General features: G+C 36.2%; 1 protein-coding gene and 1 long non-coding RNA gene across 2 annotated transcripts; both read left to right on the plus strand.

Moving 5' to 3' along the window:
- The first annotated feature begins 5,442 nt into the window (after window positions 1–5,442).
- On the plus strand, window positions 5,443–6,848 carry LOC136263382 (uncharacterized). The gene is made up of 3 exons (XR_010704609.1): window positions 5,443–5,564; window positions 6,312–6,360; window positions 6,429–6,848. It is a non-coding gene; the product is annotated as an uncharacterized lncRNA (long non-coding RNA).
- A 1,565-nt stretch (window positions 6,849–8,413) lies between these two features.
- On the plus strand, window positions 8,414–14,510 carry LOC136264026 (phospholipase B1, membrane-associated-like). Its single transcript, XM_066058701.1, has 10 exons — window positions 8,414–8,682; window positions 8,734–8,789; window positions 9,939–10,049; window positions 13,365–13,499; window positions 13,562–13,635; window positions 13,686–13,815; window positions 13,876–13,982; window positions 14,033–14,081; window positions 14,153–14,257; window positions 14,303–14,510. Exons 1-10 carry the CDS (start codon window positions 8,475–8,477, stop codon window positions 14,456–14,458), a joined length of 1,131 nt encoding a protein of 376 aa, XP_065914773.1. The 5' UTR covers window positions 8,414–8,474; the 3' UTR covers window positions 14,459–14,510.
- The last annotated feature ends 2,568 nt before the right edge of the window (window positions 14,511–17,078 follow it).

Genomic DNA, 17,078 nt, shown 5'->3' on the forward strand with positions numbered 1-17,078 from the left:
TTCCTGTCCTCCGCCCGCATCATGTCTGAGCACCCGCACTAAATGGTCATTATTGTCATTATTTTTCCAAAACCACTTCCTGTGCTGCTTTCTGGAAACTTCTCATGGAGCCTTTTATTTTGCGTTGCTAAAAAGCACAATGAAACCTAAAATGAACAGTTCTAATGGTTGCTAGCTTGCAAAAAAGCCATTTTCATGACCTTGAAATCCTCTCAAGATAGAGATACTCTAATAAAGCAGTCGAATCTTTAATAATGAATAATGATAATAAGCCTCCCGCCCGCACCGAAAAACGAAAACCTCAGGACGGGAAACTACAGTCTTATTTGGAGTGGCCTTAAGTCTTAATTTATTGTAGTTAAGCTTTTTATTGCTGTATTTTTCCTTGCCACACCCACTTGTGGGACATTTTATTGCCTTATCCATGGATGTGTGTGAGGACTCACTCACTTACTAGTTATTTTTGTATCAGTTGTATATCTTGACTCATCAATAATGATGGTTTCTCTCTCATGCTTTTGGCTCAGTATCACATCATCTGACCTCCATCAAGTATAGTGGAAACCCTGGGGCTAGGAAGTTCACCTTTCACCAGTAAACCAGCTACTGTTAAAGAAAGTTGGAAGCCTTCATTTAAGTTTGCTTATTCAATGGATCATTCTGTGAAGGGATATGCTGATGATGCTACACTAATTTCTACTAACTTTGACACTCATTCTTCTGTGTTACAAGAAAGCAACAGACTTGGATCTAATGCTGAAGCCATCCAAATGTGTCTCATTTCTTTTTGATGGTGTTATACCAAGTCCAATGGAACAATTAGCTAGATTGATACAGAAGGTGGGGCTAAATCAGTTTGTGGGAAACTTATAGATATGTCCATATCAGTGACCAAAGTGATTGCAAACTAAAAGGTAACTGCCTTGTTAACTGAATTATTATCAGCTACAGATTCACTCCCAATTTGTAGAGCTTTCTGATAGTATGATTGGTTATGGCATCCACACATAAATGAAACCTCAGTAATGAAATAATGTAATATACATGAGTCAACAGTTGCATGTTATCTTAAAAAGTGGTTATATATTGTAGCTTGCAAGAAGTGCCACCCTGGTAATTTTATATTACCCTGGTATTTGCTGCCCTAGTGTTTCCCATGTATCTAGGGAAGCAAAACTCAGTTTAATTTCATGCATTAATGCATCATCCGATTCGCAACCAAGATGAAGGCTGTTACTTTAGATTGTGGAACTCACCTCAATCATCTCAGTGTACAGTACAGTAGATTTCTACTTTTAGCAACGTTGGAGTCTTCTTGCAGAACATGGAACAAGCTCTTAGGTGGGTTTCAGTGTACCTTGTGTGACTCCAACAGACTAATTACAGCCCATATTCTGGGTGGTTGCCCAGTGGCACTATCTCAACAGAAGTGTACTTATCACCATAATCAAGTATTGCACATGTTGGCCTTGTAGCTGACAACCCTTTTTGCTGATTGCCAAGATGTCAATGTCTGTGCTGACTTACAGGGCCTTCGCTTTAATGAATCACCACAAGTAACCATATCTTTGACTGGGCTGATAACACCTTATTGCCTTGACATTATTATCTATAATTCCAATTCTCCATCATAGAGTTAACCTGTGTTCTCAACTCAAGGCAACATATTGAATCTGCGTATTGTCGAAAGCAACAGAAACCAGAATATTTACAACTGCTTGCTGAGTTGGATCATTTAAACATCTCTAACTACTACACAACATGTGGAAGTCAGTGTTTTGAGTCACTACCAATCAAAGGAATTAAGGATGTAATTTCTTTTGTACAACAAGATTTATCAATTTCAAAAGCCAGTGTTAGAGACCTACTGAGCGTAATGACTAGAACATCAATCTCTGCATCTCAGAGAATCTTGGAGCAGTAAAGAACTGGCCATCAACCCTGTTTTTTTTGTGCAGTTCTTTGTTGTTGTTTGTTTATTTTTATGCATGTAACTAACATTGTTTTCCATGCTGTTCCCACAATAGATCAAATGTGTAGATCTGATATGTGGTCACGTGTTTGTCCAAGGATTCACATACTGTTTGTTTGTTTGTTTGTTCTTTTTTTTTGTACCATAATCATGGTGGTTTTCTCCCTGGAGGTACAGCAAATGAAATTTGTAGTTTATCTAAGTGCTGTGTTAAATATGTGTGACCTAGAGCTGGCGTTGCTTGTGTGAAAATGATTTGCGCACAACAGATGCCATGTATGAAAAAAGCATTGCTAATGCAGTGGAACCTCTCCATTACGAACATTTTGGGAGTGGACACTTGCTATAATATAGAGGTTTTCCTCTTTCAGAGATACAAAATGTATTAACCAGACCTGTTTGGAAAAAATTATTATGGAGTTTTTTTTCTATTGTGTCCTTAATTCAGGGAGTTTGTTAAGAAAAGTTCCACTGCAAAAAGCAATGGGAACATTTTGACTATTATATTATATTTCAGTACGTTAACTTACAACAACATATTAGCGTAATGTTGAAATATGGTTTTTTGTACTAGTCAGTGTGGAGAATAAAAGCAGCCAAATTACTAGCCAATTAGAATTTAAAAGAAATTAATTAGGAATGCAACTAGACTGAATGTAGACCACTAATCAATGATAAAAGTCTAACATTACAACTTTGTTTATAATTATTATTAGTCGTTATCCTACTGCAGGGAGTCAGAAACATGTTACTAAAACTTTGTTGAATGCAGAAAGAAATCCCAGACCCCAACTTGATCCACAGAACACTTGTAATATATAGGGAAATACCTGAGGAGCTACACAGCCTGGGATCCAGGATTTTCTTTGCATTCAATTTGTAACCTGTACTTAAACATAATGACTTCTTGTGTTTCATTAGGGGTTGATATTGATAGATCAACATTGCATTGATTCTCAGATATCATCAGCTCTTTTGGTTGCTAATTTGTCACTAACAATCAGCACTTTCAAAAAACCATTTGAGCTCTTTATGGCATGCAAGGAAATCTCATTACCAACTATTTAATACTTAAAAACGAAAGACTGCTCTATTAGAGAGTTTTAAAATTACTTTGTCATAAATCACAAATAGTTGTACTGAGAGCTAATTGATGTGTGTAGACAGCTTTATTGATCAAGCAGCAGTTTATCTAACTAATGAAATCCATACAAGTGCAAATTATATTCATATGGTTATAAGTGTCATTTAGTCTGGACTATGTCGCCACTATTATCTTAAACAAGATTCATAGTTGCAATGAATTCATTAGCCCATACAGTACTGCTAATACTACTCTAAACGTCAAAGCCTACAATTATTCTTTGAAGGATTGCTGTGCGCTGTAACAAAAATAAATCTAAACATGGGTGACTGCTTTATTAGAGTAACTAAAAATAATTGTGCTCATATTAGTAGCAGTTATACACTTACAATCACTTTTTTTGCTTTGATGTATTGAGTGGTTAGATGGCTGTTTATCTAGCTAATGAAATCCCTACAATTGTAAACTATATTCACACCGCTACAAATAATTAAAGGAATGTACAAAATAAGGTCAAGATACTCTAATAGAATGGTTTCGTGACCAACCTCTGACTAACAAAGTTTGATGGTTTAATATGGGTATTTTAAACAAAATGAGCTCCCACGCCACTTTCTAAAGTCCAGGGAAAGTTCGGTAGAGCCAAAAGTCCAAAATGGCTACTAGCTGACATGCACAAAAATAAAATAATGATAAAAATTCAAGTAAAGGTTCTTTTTAGGCAAATTTGGGATCAAGGAATCCATTTCTGATGTTATTTGTGTGATTGGATGTTCTGTTAATGTAAAATTTTAAGAATTTTGCTCAATAATATGTAATGCATATAAATAGTATGTTAAATCTAATTCAAGGTTTATCCGATGACTCCAACTCATTTGATGATTCAGGTTCAGTATCAAAATCAGATTCAGATGCAGCTTCAAATACACCTTTGAATTGGCAGAGTCATAGCCATCCTGTTGCACTGATGGGACTGGAAGTGAAATTGGAAGGGCAGGCCGGTTTGTGTGGCACACTGGTCTGCAACAGCCATTCACCAATTCCCAGCCATGACCTACAGATGTCTTCTCAGGTCAGGGTGGCACTGAACGTAGGCTAAAAATTTGGCACATTTGATATGCTGCTCAAGATTGTCATCATCAAGAAGCAAACGCATTGAAGATTTTTCTTTAGTCTTTTCCACTTGGTTGTACAGGCTAGATTGCATTTCTTAATATACGTACATAGGTGATAAGACGGTCTTATCACCTATGTACGTATATTAAGAAATGACAGTTATAGGTATTGATTAATTAATTGAGTACTCTGTATATGAAATAGCACTTTCATATTTGTGACGGGCCAGATTTGTGAAAAGGGGTCTTCCACACACATCCAAACTACCAACTTTGACGAGTTATAACTTCAGACTGGATAAGGCTATTGACTTGAAATGTAGTCAGTAGTGAGCATCAACATAGCTTAATGGATGGAGATTCAGGTTAATATTTTTATATTGCTTTATCACTATGGTGTGTTTTCCAACTTCATAGAATTGGATGATGTGTGTGGAAGACCCCTTTTCGCTAATCAGGTAACATTTATCTAAATTCTTCTTTTTTGCGTAGTAAAGTTGATGAGGATTAAAACCTATTGAGAGAGTGATAATCATATGGCAAAGCTGCACATCCATTTTAAATAGCATGCACTGTACTTTACTGGATTTTGATTATTTGTGGCAATGACTTTGTTATTAATAAACTGGATACTATTAACATTACTAGTCAGCATTGACTATACATTCGATCCTTTTAGGTGTGCTACAATATAAGATAAAATTCTGTGTTCTTGACCTACACCAATTATGCCAGCATAATTTGGGGCATAATAGGTAGCCAAAAGCATTGAGCATAATGCCAGCATAATAGGCAAAAAGTTTGTGCATTGGTTATCAGAGAGGATGAAACTCTGCTTATTTTGCATGATACAGAATGGGATAGTGTGTAAACACAGTAAAAGTTTGATTTACAGCTACGTTGTGAAAAAAAGATTAAAGATCTATATACTCTAATAAAACAGTCACCACATGTTCAAATATCCTAACAGAAAGTTCACAGATGCATTAAACATTAAATACTCTAATAGAGCAGTCAAGACACAATTTTATATGAGCATATTTAGAGCATAATCGGACACAACTGGGCATAATTGGAGCATAATAGAGGAAATTTTGAAGCATTGCTCAAAAGCATAATAGGCAACTTCAAAAGCATAATAGGCTCAGGCCTACTATGTTCTACAATATTTTAGCACCAGTTGCACGTTACATTATTAGATATTCCATATGTACATGTACATGCAGATATCACATTAGTTGTATAGTTTATATGTGTATATGTTTATGTGTAGTTATGCTATGGACCAATTTGTCTTCCTGATCAATATCAACCTGATAAAGATGTACTAAATTCAGCATAGAGTATACCCAACCTGATGGTGAAACATGAACTCCAATATCTATTGGAACAAGTAAGAAATGTATGCAATTACATCATGTAATGGTGAATGAACTCCAACATTGACATGGAAAATGATTGGAAGCTTATGACTTTTCTATTGGTGCAAATGATCTTTGTTTAGGGTAAAACATCGGTGGTCATGAATATCATTATTAGCATGCCACATGTGTTTAGCTGTTCAGGTGAAGTGCCTCTCTTGTCTCCTTATGATTTTGAAAACCACTTAACTGAACTATTGGAATAAATCAGGCCAGTATACCAAGAGTATATGTTAATTACATACTATTATTTAAGTAAAAAATAAAATTTATCTAGCTATATATATCTAACATATTCCAAATTAATAAGAAATCATAATTTTGGGGTAAAGTGCTTGAAGGAATTTTACAGTTGTGTAGGAAGCATGATTCCGATATGTGTAAAGCTTTATTGAAAAATTTTGCAGAATTTTGTTGGAAATATTCCCACACTGTCGAATTTCGTAAGAATGATTCCTACACATGGCACCTACACGTGTAGGAACCATGCTTCTTACACAAGGGTAAAATTTGGTACATCACAGAAAATTTGAGGAAAAACTTGAAGTTTTGGCTTCTTATTTAGTTTGGAACATGTTATCTATATTAGATAATATAACCATTTATAATTTCAGTCATAAGGTGTTAGCAATTGAATGGCTGTGTGTGTTTCAGCTTGGAAATAAGGTGTACATGCATGTCAGGTGAATTTACACAGCCATGACATGTATATTTCACAGGGATCTTATAGGGAATATGACAAAACAATGTAACGAGAGAGCTTTAAAGGTAAGCTATTGTCCACCATTAAAATAATTATAATGTTATATTATGTGTCTGGTGATGTGGATATTAAGGCCATCAATAAGTTTGCGTTCAAGTATGATGACTTTGCTGTTGTGACTCAACCTTGTGGATTAGATGGAACAGCTGCTGATTTGGCAACAACTGTAGTGTCTACAGTAATAGCTGTACTCTTTGTCATTTTGACTGCATAGATTGACTGCATGTTTCCATCCATATCTTTTGATGCATGAGCTAATGACCTAGGTGATGTGGAATTTATCCCTATAAAAATTCAATTGTGAAAAGTTGTATAATTATAATACCTATAAAACCAGATACGGTTTTAGGTTTGGAATGAACTGGGAGGTACACTAGCTTGTTGAATATGATCATCAGGTCTGGAGGCAGAGTCCCCAAGAAGCTATACTGTAGACATTAAAACTTTAATGCTATTTTTTGTAATTTGTGTACAAATATCTAAATTATGGTAATTATAATAGTGCTTTCTGAGTGGATGGTCTATATTACATGTGAACTGTACATATAGTGAGAATAGTGATTTTGATGAGTAATTTATGAATCTGAAGTACTTGTGTGTTGTGTATATATGTACACAAAGCACAGCCTCTTACGTTTGCATCATACCATGGGCATGGTGTTGTAAATGGGACACACTTTGGAGAAATGTATGTGAAACATGTGATGACTGACCTATTAGAATATTTGACAGTTATATTTCGATAATATTATTTGATTATTTGAGGATGGAGAAGGGTTCATAATGTTTGTATAGCTAAATGTTAGAGATAATGATAATCAAAGCAACTTGGTGGTGAATACACGCAGAGGGTATGTGCCTTTCATTCATACCATCAACTCTATCATGTGACTGCTATAGCTCCAATAAAATTTAAACCCACAATTAAATGTATTTGCATGAGTGCGCATGCTGTATACAACTGTGAAGTAACCCCAGTATACATATACGGTGGCCGGTGACCCATGCAATCAATTATACTGTAATTAATGCATGGAATATATCACACATCACACAGCATATACGTACAATCCTATACATAAGTAGAACCAGTGGCTATAACACATAGCAAGAAACATACGTACATATTAATTATATAACTATATCCTATATGCCAGCCAGACCTGGTTGTGCTGGTGCTTATGCAGTAGTTATTCATGCACATGTCATTAGATTGCACTGCATGATTGCACTGCTATATAGTCAAGACCAATAGTTTATGGTATAATTAAACTATATGTAATATATAGGAACTGGATTTCATGACTTCAGAGTGGAATCCGTAAATGACAATCTACAGACCTGGTGACATATATGATTCTTACGTTTACAACTAATCTGCTAATCTTGTTTATTACACTACTTGTTGCTCCATTTCGCAGTATACTTCAAGTAAAGAGTTAATAAGTTAATAATATTCTGACCTGCAGTTGTGAGTCTGTGGGTTCCTGTCATAGATCTCCCTATAAGAAGCACCAGCCTGAAGCAAACTTGAGGAGGGTTAAACTGATAGTTAAGTATCACAGTGTTTATAGTAGTTGTTATAACTTGCTAGTGCAGTACAATATTATCACAAGTGCTAGTTATCATTTTAAGGGCGGGGCTGCCTCTACATGAGTATGCGACTACGATGTGGGCAAGAGCTACCCACAAAATAACCGAGGCCACATGCAATGCATTGTAAGGGCTTTCTCATACTCGTCAAATGAAAATTTTAAGAAATTGATTGACCAATATTCATCTAACACTATGTATAAATGTATGTAATTAGTCTACTTGTACTTTTTTTACCTGTTGATCAGGTGTAACAGGCTGTTTAGCCTTATAAATTACCTGTAATAAATAATAATAATAATAATAAAGATTTTGAAATGCTTTTAGCGATCAATCAACCTTCTTAATAGACCTGTTAGTGTTACAAGTTTCTAGCAATAAAAATGTCCCCTTCTTGCTCACTCATACTTCCACGTCATCTCTTCATGGGAGAAGCAAGTAAGTACAATCACGTGGTTTAGCAAACTGTAAGCGCGCATACTTTCAATTTTTGGAAACCAATTAACCGTCGAAGCAGATCGAGAGCATGAACAGAGGTACAAAGTTGGTTTGCAGCTTGCAGATAGTTGCAGCATTGATTGTGATGACGCTTGCTGAGCGGACAGGAGACTATCCTCCAATCTCCTTCACTTGCCCTCCACTACCCCCGCTAGAGCGTCCAGCAAGAAACGTCTACGAGCTGCGACCACAAGATATTAAAGTAGTGATGGCCTTAGGAGACAGTATTACTGCAGGTACAGCAATCCAAATGTGCACACTCTTATTTGCTACTATAATATGTATAGGATTTGGAATTGAGGGCTTGCACGAGGATCCAGTTCTGGACCTGTATGAGTACAGGGTAGGTAGCTGTAAAAATAATGATAATGGTAGTATGACAAAAAGCTTGTTTAAAAGTGTTATACTTATGACAATTGATGTTACATGCACGAGGCTGCCAAGAAGGAAGGCATTTTGCCCTGGGGCCCTATAAATTGTGGGGTCCCCGCCCATGGCCAAATGATGAGCATTCACCCATGAGCTGCACGTCATTCCCCCCTATGCAGACAGCCAAATACATGGATCCTTTAACAAATAGTAGGCATTCCAGCCATTGTTTTTTATATGCTTAGATAGAGTATTGATTGCTGATCTCAGAATATAGTTTATTGGGTTGGAATTGGCTACTTCGGCATGCATAGTGCTTCAGAACTGAAATTTTTTTTCTCTGGGGCTCCTCATACTAGTAACCTGAACTGTCTTGAATCTGCAGTTGCTTCTAGCTGTAAGTTTGTACATGTAATGAAAGTATATACATAACATCAGTGATCATTGCATTCTTTGTGGTGAGCTAATACGTTTCACCTACTGCATGCACACGTGTCATTAAGTAGTGTACATTCATGGGTAAGTGGCTATCTCAAGTAAAGTAAAATGATTAAAGGTTAGGTGCTTATTATACGTATAAGATAAACAACTAAGGTGGAGGATGCAAAACATGGAATTGTGGTCTCAATTATGACATTGTTATGCCAACTTTGAAGTGGTGTATACTTTTGAGTTGGTGACACAACTGTCAGAACATTGTTGTGTATAGCTGAATATCCTAACTCGAGCAAAGCAACTACACACTTTAAAGCAATCACCAGTAAATATCTTCCATCTGACAGTACATTTTTAAAGCTTCAAAGTATTCTGTGTATAGTACAAGGCCTAATAATTTACAAAATGAAACATAACTTACTTATCAGCATATGGACAAACCCGATATCAGTTTTCATCTTCATAGCAGTTCGGATGATATGGCCAGGGTTGTATTGGGAGAATTTTTTTATTAATAATATTGAATACCTACTATTAGAGGTTTTATCAGTAGTTGTATGACATACATGAGTTGTTCTATACTTTTATAGACAGTACTCACAATCTTTCATTGTGATTGCACACAATCATGTTTGGTAGTCATCATGTACAGACCATTACCATTCTGGTCATGAATATTTATGTGTAGGGCAAGTCATTTTCCATTGGTGGTGATGTTGGTGCTAACACTATTGCCAGTTGGTTGAGGAATTATAACAAGGATTTGGTGGGGATGAGTGTTGGCTCTCATGTCGGTGAGGTTAGTTATATGCATAAAGTGATTATGTGTATGAGTGATAGTGTGTAAAACTAAACTGTATGTATAATGAATGCTATTATATATATGGTGATAGAAAGCACATCAATAAAACTTGTTACTTCTATCATTACAAGTATATATACTACATGTTGGGGCCTAAAAACAGTTCTGTATTCACATGTCTGATCAAAATGTGTATTATAGCATATATCATATTATTCAATATACCTGCATACTCCAATGGCAACTGTACATTTCAAAATTCCGTACCCAAATATTCTATGCACTCCATGTTCGAACTCAGTAGTAACACAAAACTACTAGTTGATTCTACTTCATTGTTATGGGTGAGTTCAATTAACAGAAAAACCACACTGAAAAATTCCAGGTTGATTCGTTTGATGTTTCAATGCAATTTGAAAGAAATTGAAGTGCAGAAGACCATGCCAACTTTTGTGGACAAATTTCATTGCAGTAACATTTCTATTTAGACAGTTCTACACTTATGAACTATTTTAAGATTTGCATTAGCTGGTTTATCAATTTCAGCATGTGCCTCTGATTTTAGGGAGTTGCTAGAAATTTTGTGCACCTGCTTAGCTGAAGCACTGGTACTATTGATTTTATAGTACAATTTATTAAAAGTACGTATTGCATGAATGATATAATAAAGTGATACATAATTTGTGATAGTTTATACAGGTCACAGACATAGAAAATGGTACCATGCACAGTAGCTACATGTACTGTATTTATGGTAACTGGTTGCACATTACGTTTGATATGTAACTCTTATACCCTCTATGGATAACTGTAGCTTACATTAATTTTACTGGAAAACAACCTGCTGACCAAGCAATGGAAATAAATTATACTCCATGTACACACTATGTAGACAGTTTAGCACATCTCAGTATCACTCCTTGAAAGTTGATTTGACCAAGTCAAGATTCAGAGCATGGAAACATAAATTTGTATACAACACATACCTGACACCAATGAAATACAACAGAATCATCCATTACTGTACGAGCGCTTTACCACACATGTTTGTTATACAATGGTGTAATACAACTACAACATAAGTGATTTTTAATTTTACTGTTACGTGTATGGTCAACTAACTTCATGAAATTGACTTTTATGTGGTGTCTTTCATAACACAGCAGTTAGTTACAGTGTATGATCTACAGATTTGAAACACTTCACATGGATGGACAGTGAATACTGGCATTTGAGAATGATCAGGCAGTACTTTGACAGTATTACCACTGCAATCGTTTGTCAACACGGTGCTTTAAAATACACCTAACGTACAACAATATTTTTATAACTGCATGCTGTAAGACCACCACCTTTTCTCGGAGTTTAGTCATTCATTTAACCATCTGACACAAAATTTCTTGATATGGTTTGTCCATTATTTTGTTTAAACTACATTAGCTGCATAGCTCTTCATTATGGGTATCACCTTATTGGCTTCATAGATTTGCTGTCTTTATATTTTAATGTCATAAATTCACACATCAATGCTACAACATCTCGTACAGCACATTATCCACTGACCCCTTGTGTAGTCAATGAAGTGTATAGACCAGGAATGGTTGGACATAAATGCTAACTGACATAGATGATGCCATATGCCTTCTTTGTAGCAAATCTTGCTCCACTCATGCAGGTTGTATTTCTGCTTGGGAAGGTGCTTATTTAGTGCTATGAAGCCCAGTGGCTGCAAGGGTGGCTTCATCGTCAAGTTAACAATAAGTACAGAATTCATCTTGTTGGCTTGACATTTAGCCATTAGTAGCTGTGCTGCAAATACACAATTTAACTTGGTAATGACATTTCATATGCTAACTCATCTTCATATACATGCATTATTTCTTTGCAGACAAGTTTACCATCGCATGCACATGTGTGTTACTATAGTACATTCCACATGAACAACGCAGAGTATCAATAGCAGATCAGAGTACTCTGTTTTATATCACGGGTAACAAATAGATAACCTATGATTACTGTATAGACTCTTGGTAATGCAAACCTAATGGAATGATTAAAGTGTTGGATAAATGAAATGAGTTCATTTATATATGGAATTCCATACAATCTCTCTATTGGAACATGACGATTTCAAATAAATTAGGCAAGGGCTAGATAACCAGGGTCTACTGTATATTAAATGCAAAACTTTGCAGAGCTTGGTTTTCCATTAATCATGCTGCACATACAACTGGTTATGAAACAGCACTTAGTAATATCTAATTCTTTGAATGCTGTGTGTGGTTGAGTCTCACCAAGTACCTATACAAACTATTTGATTTTCAGAAAGTGACAGTCATGATTTGTTTCAAAACTGCATACCAATTTTAAATAGTGCAATTTGATTTGCTGTTGTGAATTTGTTGATGTTTGTTTCAAAGATTGTTTGGAGAGCAAAGTGTATATTTGGATGCAATCCATCCATTTACCAAGCTGTAGCACAGGAAATATTTATTTGTGGGTACTTAAATGTGCAAAAATGGTCATGGCTCTAACTAGACAATTGTAGTTACTTTTCATTCTATGTTAAAGCTGCACCAATAAGTGATCACTAAAAAGTAGCAGAGATCTTTGGCTAATAGGAAATTATGGGATACCTACTCATATATTTTTGAGGTATGGGTTATACAAGCACTGAAATATACTCATAACTCAATATGTGGCTGCACTGCTTACATGCTCTACCCAGACTGTACTCACCATGCAGCAATGATATATCTTTAAGTATCTTGAGGAGATAAGCTTCCACCATTACTTTTAAAGAAGATTCCATAATCAATAGACTTGTTCCAATGCTGAATCCAGCTAGATGTATTATACTTTATCAAGAAGATCCAGTTGACCTTGACAAAATGTGACCCAGATGACCCAACCCATGGCCAGTTCCAACCCTGACATGCGCCTTGCAATGTGGTAGGATTATAGGAACCTTGTTAACTGCATGACTTGTATGATGACTGTATATTTGATACACTTTGATAGGGCTGGGTGATAACTTGGTATTATTGTAAAACCATGATATGGTAATGAACCAGAATTTTGGTGAAATGATATCACAAATTATTGCACTAACAATTAGTTTTTGGAATTTTAGTTATATTTGTCTATAGAATTACATCATGTGATGCCATCAAACAATGTACACATACAAATAAAATTGTTCATTATTGTGGATGCTTTTTCCCTAAATATTGCACTTTCCATTTATTTAGTCCTGAGATGTTCAAAATATATTTAAAGATCATACTATTAGCAGTATATGTTTATGTGTAGCTATGCTATGGAGATGTTTGTCCTCCTGATCAATATCAACCTGATAAAGATGTACTAAATGCTGCCCAAGGTGGAGCAATGATACCCAACTTGGTGAAACATGAACTGAGATATTTGTTGGAACAACTAAGAAATGTACGTGTGTGTATAGTTACTTTCAAGGATACATGTAATGTTGAATAATTTTTTACATATAGAACCCTGACATTGACATGGAAAATGACTGGAAGCTTATGACTATTTTAATTGGTGCAAATGATCTTTGTTTAGGGTACAAATATTGATAGCAATAGATATCTACTGTTAACTTATTGTGCTTAGCTGCTCTGGTGAAGTGCCTTTCTTAACTCCTGATGATGTTGAAAAACACTTGACTGAACTATTGGAAGAAATCCAGGCCAACATACCAAAAGTATTTGTTAATTACATACTATTGTTTAACATATCTCAAGTAAGAAATTAAAAAAAATTCTTATTATGTGTAATAATTATAATACCAAAATTGAAATAGGTTTATGATGTTGGTATTACATCAGAATATTGCCGAAATGTCCATAGGGTGCTAGGAATTGAATGTGTTTGTGTGTTTGAGTCTGGAAACAAAGGAATACATGTCAGGTGAACACATAACTTCAAAATTTCTGAACTTGTATATGTATAATTCACAGGGAGCTTATAGGGAATATGACAAAACAATATAACGAGAGAGCTTTAAAGGTAAACTAATGTTCAACATTACAATATAACGTTATGTGTGCATGTGTGTCTGGTGATGTGGATATATTAAGGTCATCAATAAGTTTGCACTCAAGTATGATGACTTTGCTGTTGTGGCTCAACCTTGTGGATTAGATGGAACAGCTGCCGATTTGACACCAGCTGTAGTGTCTACGGTAAGTACTGTACCTACAAATTCTGTGGTACTTTTAACTGTATAGATTGATTGTTTCCATCCATCACTTTTGATGCATGAGCTGATGACCAAGGTGATGTGGAATTGTATGTTAACACCATCAAGTGAGAAGGACTATACATTTAACTTCTGGGAACCATTGAAATGTCCGACTAATGAGACTCTAATGTATGTTTATTAACAAATGGGAAATTTTGTGTTCTGTAAATTAATTATCTTGTTATGTTGCATTATTTATCTATAATATAGGACTATAGATCACATACATACAGCCAAATATATACACACCGATGGTTAATGCTACATATTGTGCATGTACAGCTCATATAGAGAATAGCCAGCACACTGCGTTATTAATAGTCTGGTAGTCAAATGCAAAAAAAGGCTATGTGTCCAGAAAAAAGTAGTTTTGGCATTAGTGTGTGTGTGCGTGCGTGTGTGTGTGTGTGTGTGTGGGTGTGTGTGTGTGTGTGTGTGTGTGTGTGTGTGTGTGTGTGTGTGTGTGTGGGTGTGTGTGTGGGTGTGTGTGTGTGTGTGTGTGTGTGTGTGTGTGTGAAATTTAATGGAGAGTAACATATCCAAAATCCCACAAATTCCATCTCAGGGAAAACTTTTAATGCTGTTTAAATGTTTGCATGTAATTTCTGTAACAAGCAGTTAACAGCCGGTGTCTAATAGAGTAGAAATCACCAACTGCAGTTTATTGTTTAGTTTATATTTTAGTATATCACAATCACAGTAGTATGGTTTTGCATATAATTATATTAGTTTGCAATTGGCAAGTCTGGTAAAAATCAGTTTGGTGCATGTACATGTATGCAGTGGAACCTCTCTTAAAGGACCCTCCAAGTAAAGGACACTACATTTAACCTCCTTATAAAAGACAGTTTCTGATGTTCCTTTGGAATCCTACTTTTAATCCCCTTGTTCGCTCCAACAGCTCTAGGGCTGCACCGATTCCACTTTTTACCGATACTTCAAGTACTAAGTACTCAGCTGGGAAGTATCTGCAAGTACAAGTACCGATACCAAGTACCTTAAAGTAGCTACTTCATAGTGCACACATTTATCATATAGTGCATTTCATGGTATTCTTGTACATGGTTTCAGTATGGTTCATGTTTATAATGAAGTAACCAATCAAGATTCACAAAGAAAGAAGTCACTGAAATGCAAACCATGCAGTGGATATTCCGGCCAGTATTCTTCTGGAGAGGTGTAGATAATATCATAATGGTGCTTATTCTAATACTGAACAGTCACTTCTACCTGATTGCTCTATTAGAGTTATTGACTGTTCTATTAGAGTATATCGATCTTTTTCTCAGTAAAGCGTTTTCACACGTAGGTTTCAGCACAGATCAGTAATTTTGCTGGTAGTTAGCTATTAGTGTTATACTTGATGCTTTTAGGCATCCACTGTGCTACCAGCAAGTAAACGAACGTTATGCGCATATCAATGTTTTGCCCCACTACTATGAACACGGGCAGCCAGAGGTGGAGATTTGAACATTTAAAAATTCTTATCCCCACTACCTGGGGCTACTTTTGATGTCGAATCCCCCACTACTATGAACACGGGCAGAAGTGGGGGCTAGGCGGGGATTAGTGGGGGAATCCCCCAGTAAAAGACCACGAAACACCCGGCTACGTGGCCTCGTCACGGTAGCATCAAATACCCCACCACCTGGGGCACGGTTTGAGGTCGATTCCCCCACTAATCCCCGCCTAGCCCCCACTTCTGCCCGTGTTCATAGTAGTGGGGCAAAACATTGATAGGTGCACGTTATGATTCAATATTATATTCTCCGTGCACGTGACAAGAATCGGTATCTGCAACAATATAATGGTCGATTCCGATACTTCATGAAAACAGCAGTATCGCGGCACTATAATCGGTGCAGCCCTAAACAGCTCCACCTCTTCTGTGTTTAAAAGAACATGACAATATCAAATGTATGTCGTGTGTACAGAGACGCCAAGGTTCACAATCACTTAGGAGTGAGATTTCCCTGACAAGATGTAGATTTACAATTAATGTGCAACAGAGCCCCCATTGTTATCTTAGGAAGGCTTTGCACAAGTTAGCTACCATGCACAAAGCAACATACAAGTTAATAGAGTAATTGTCATTTACAGGATGTAATGGTGTAATGGATAATAGCTGGTAGTTCCCATAATACATAAACAAATTAATGCATCTATTATATTAGTGCAGTTGGATAGCTAAACTACTTTTCCTCAAATTCAGCTGCAGTCACTTCATGGCTAACTCTCAGCTTTAGATAGAACCCATCACACAATGAATGGTAGTACTGCCACACAGTCCATCCTTGTAATCCCACCAAACTCGATCTAATGCCTACTTTAGTGCTATTTATAACTTAAATGTTTAAAAATAGAAGCAAGCGCCTATAAGTATAATTACTGTATTCAGTTATAAGTGCATGTAGTTAGACTTGGAGCTTGTAATTGATGGCAAATGTTGAAGAAGAGTATAGCCACTCTGCAATGCGTGAGATTAGCAGTTCCATGCGTGTGAGTGTGAGATTGCATGCAGTTGAGTGAGACTCACGCCCAATGCGTGAGACTTGGTATGTCTGTGTGTATGGCCAGCACATTCATGAGGGTGAGCATGCCACTTTTACACCTGTCATTGGCTCATGAAGCTACTATCTTTTATAACTCTCTGGCTTTTTTTTTCATCCAGTAAGTAAGGGATGCATATGAGTATTCAGTTGTCCAGTTTTCTTTGTTCAATTGCAGGCTTGCCAACCTGGAAAGTAAAAAAATCTTGAGAT

The sequence above is a fragment of the Dysidea avara genome, chromosome 8 (assembly GCF_963678975.1).
Source record: "Dysidea avara chromosome 8, odDysAvar1.4, whole genome shotgun sequence".
Lineage (NCBI taxonomy): Eukaryota > Metazoa > Porifera > Demospongiae > Dictyoceratida > Dysideidae > Dysidea > Dysidea avara.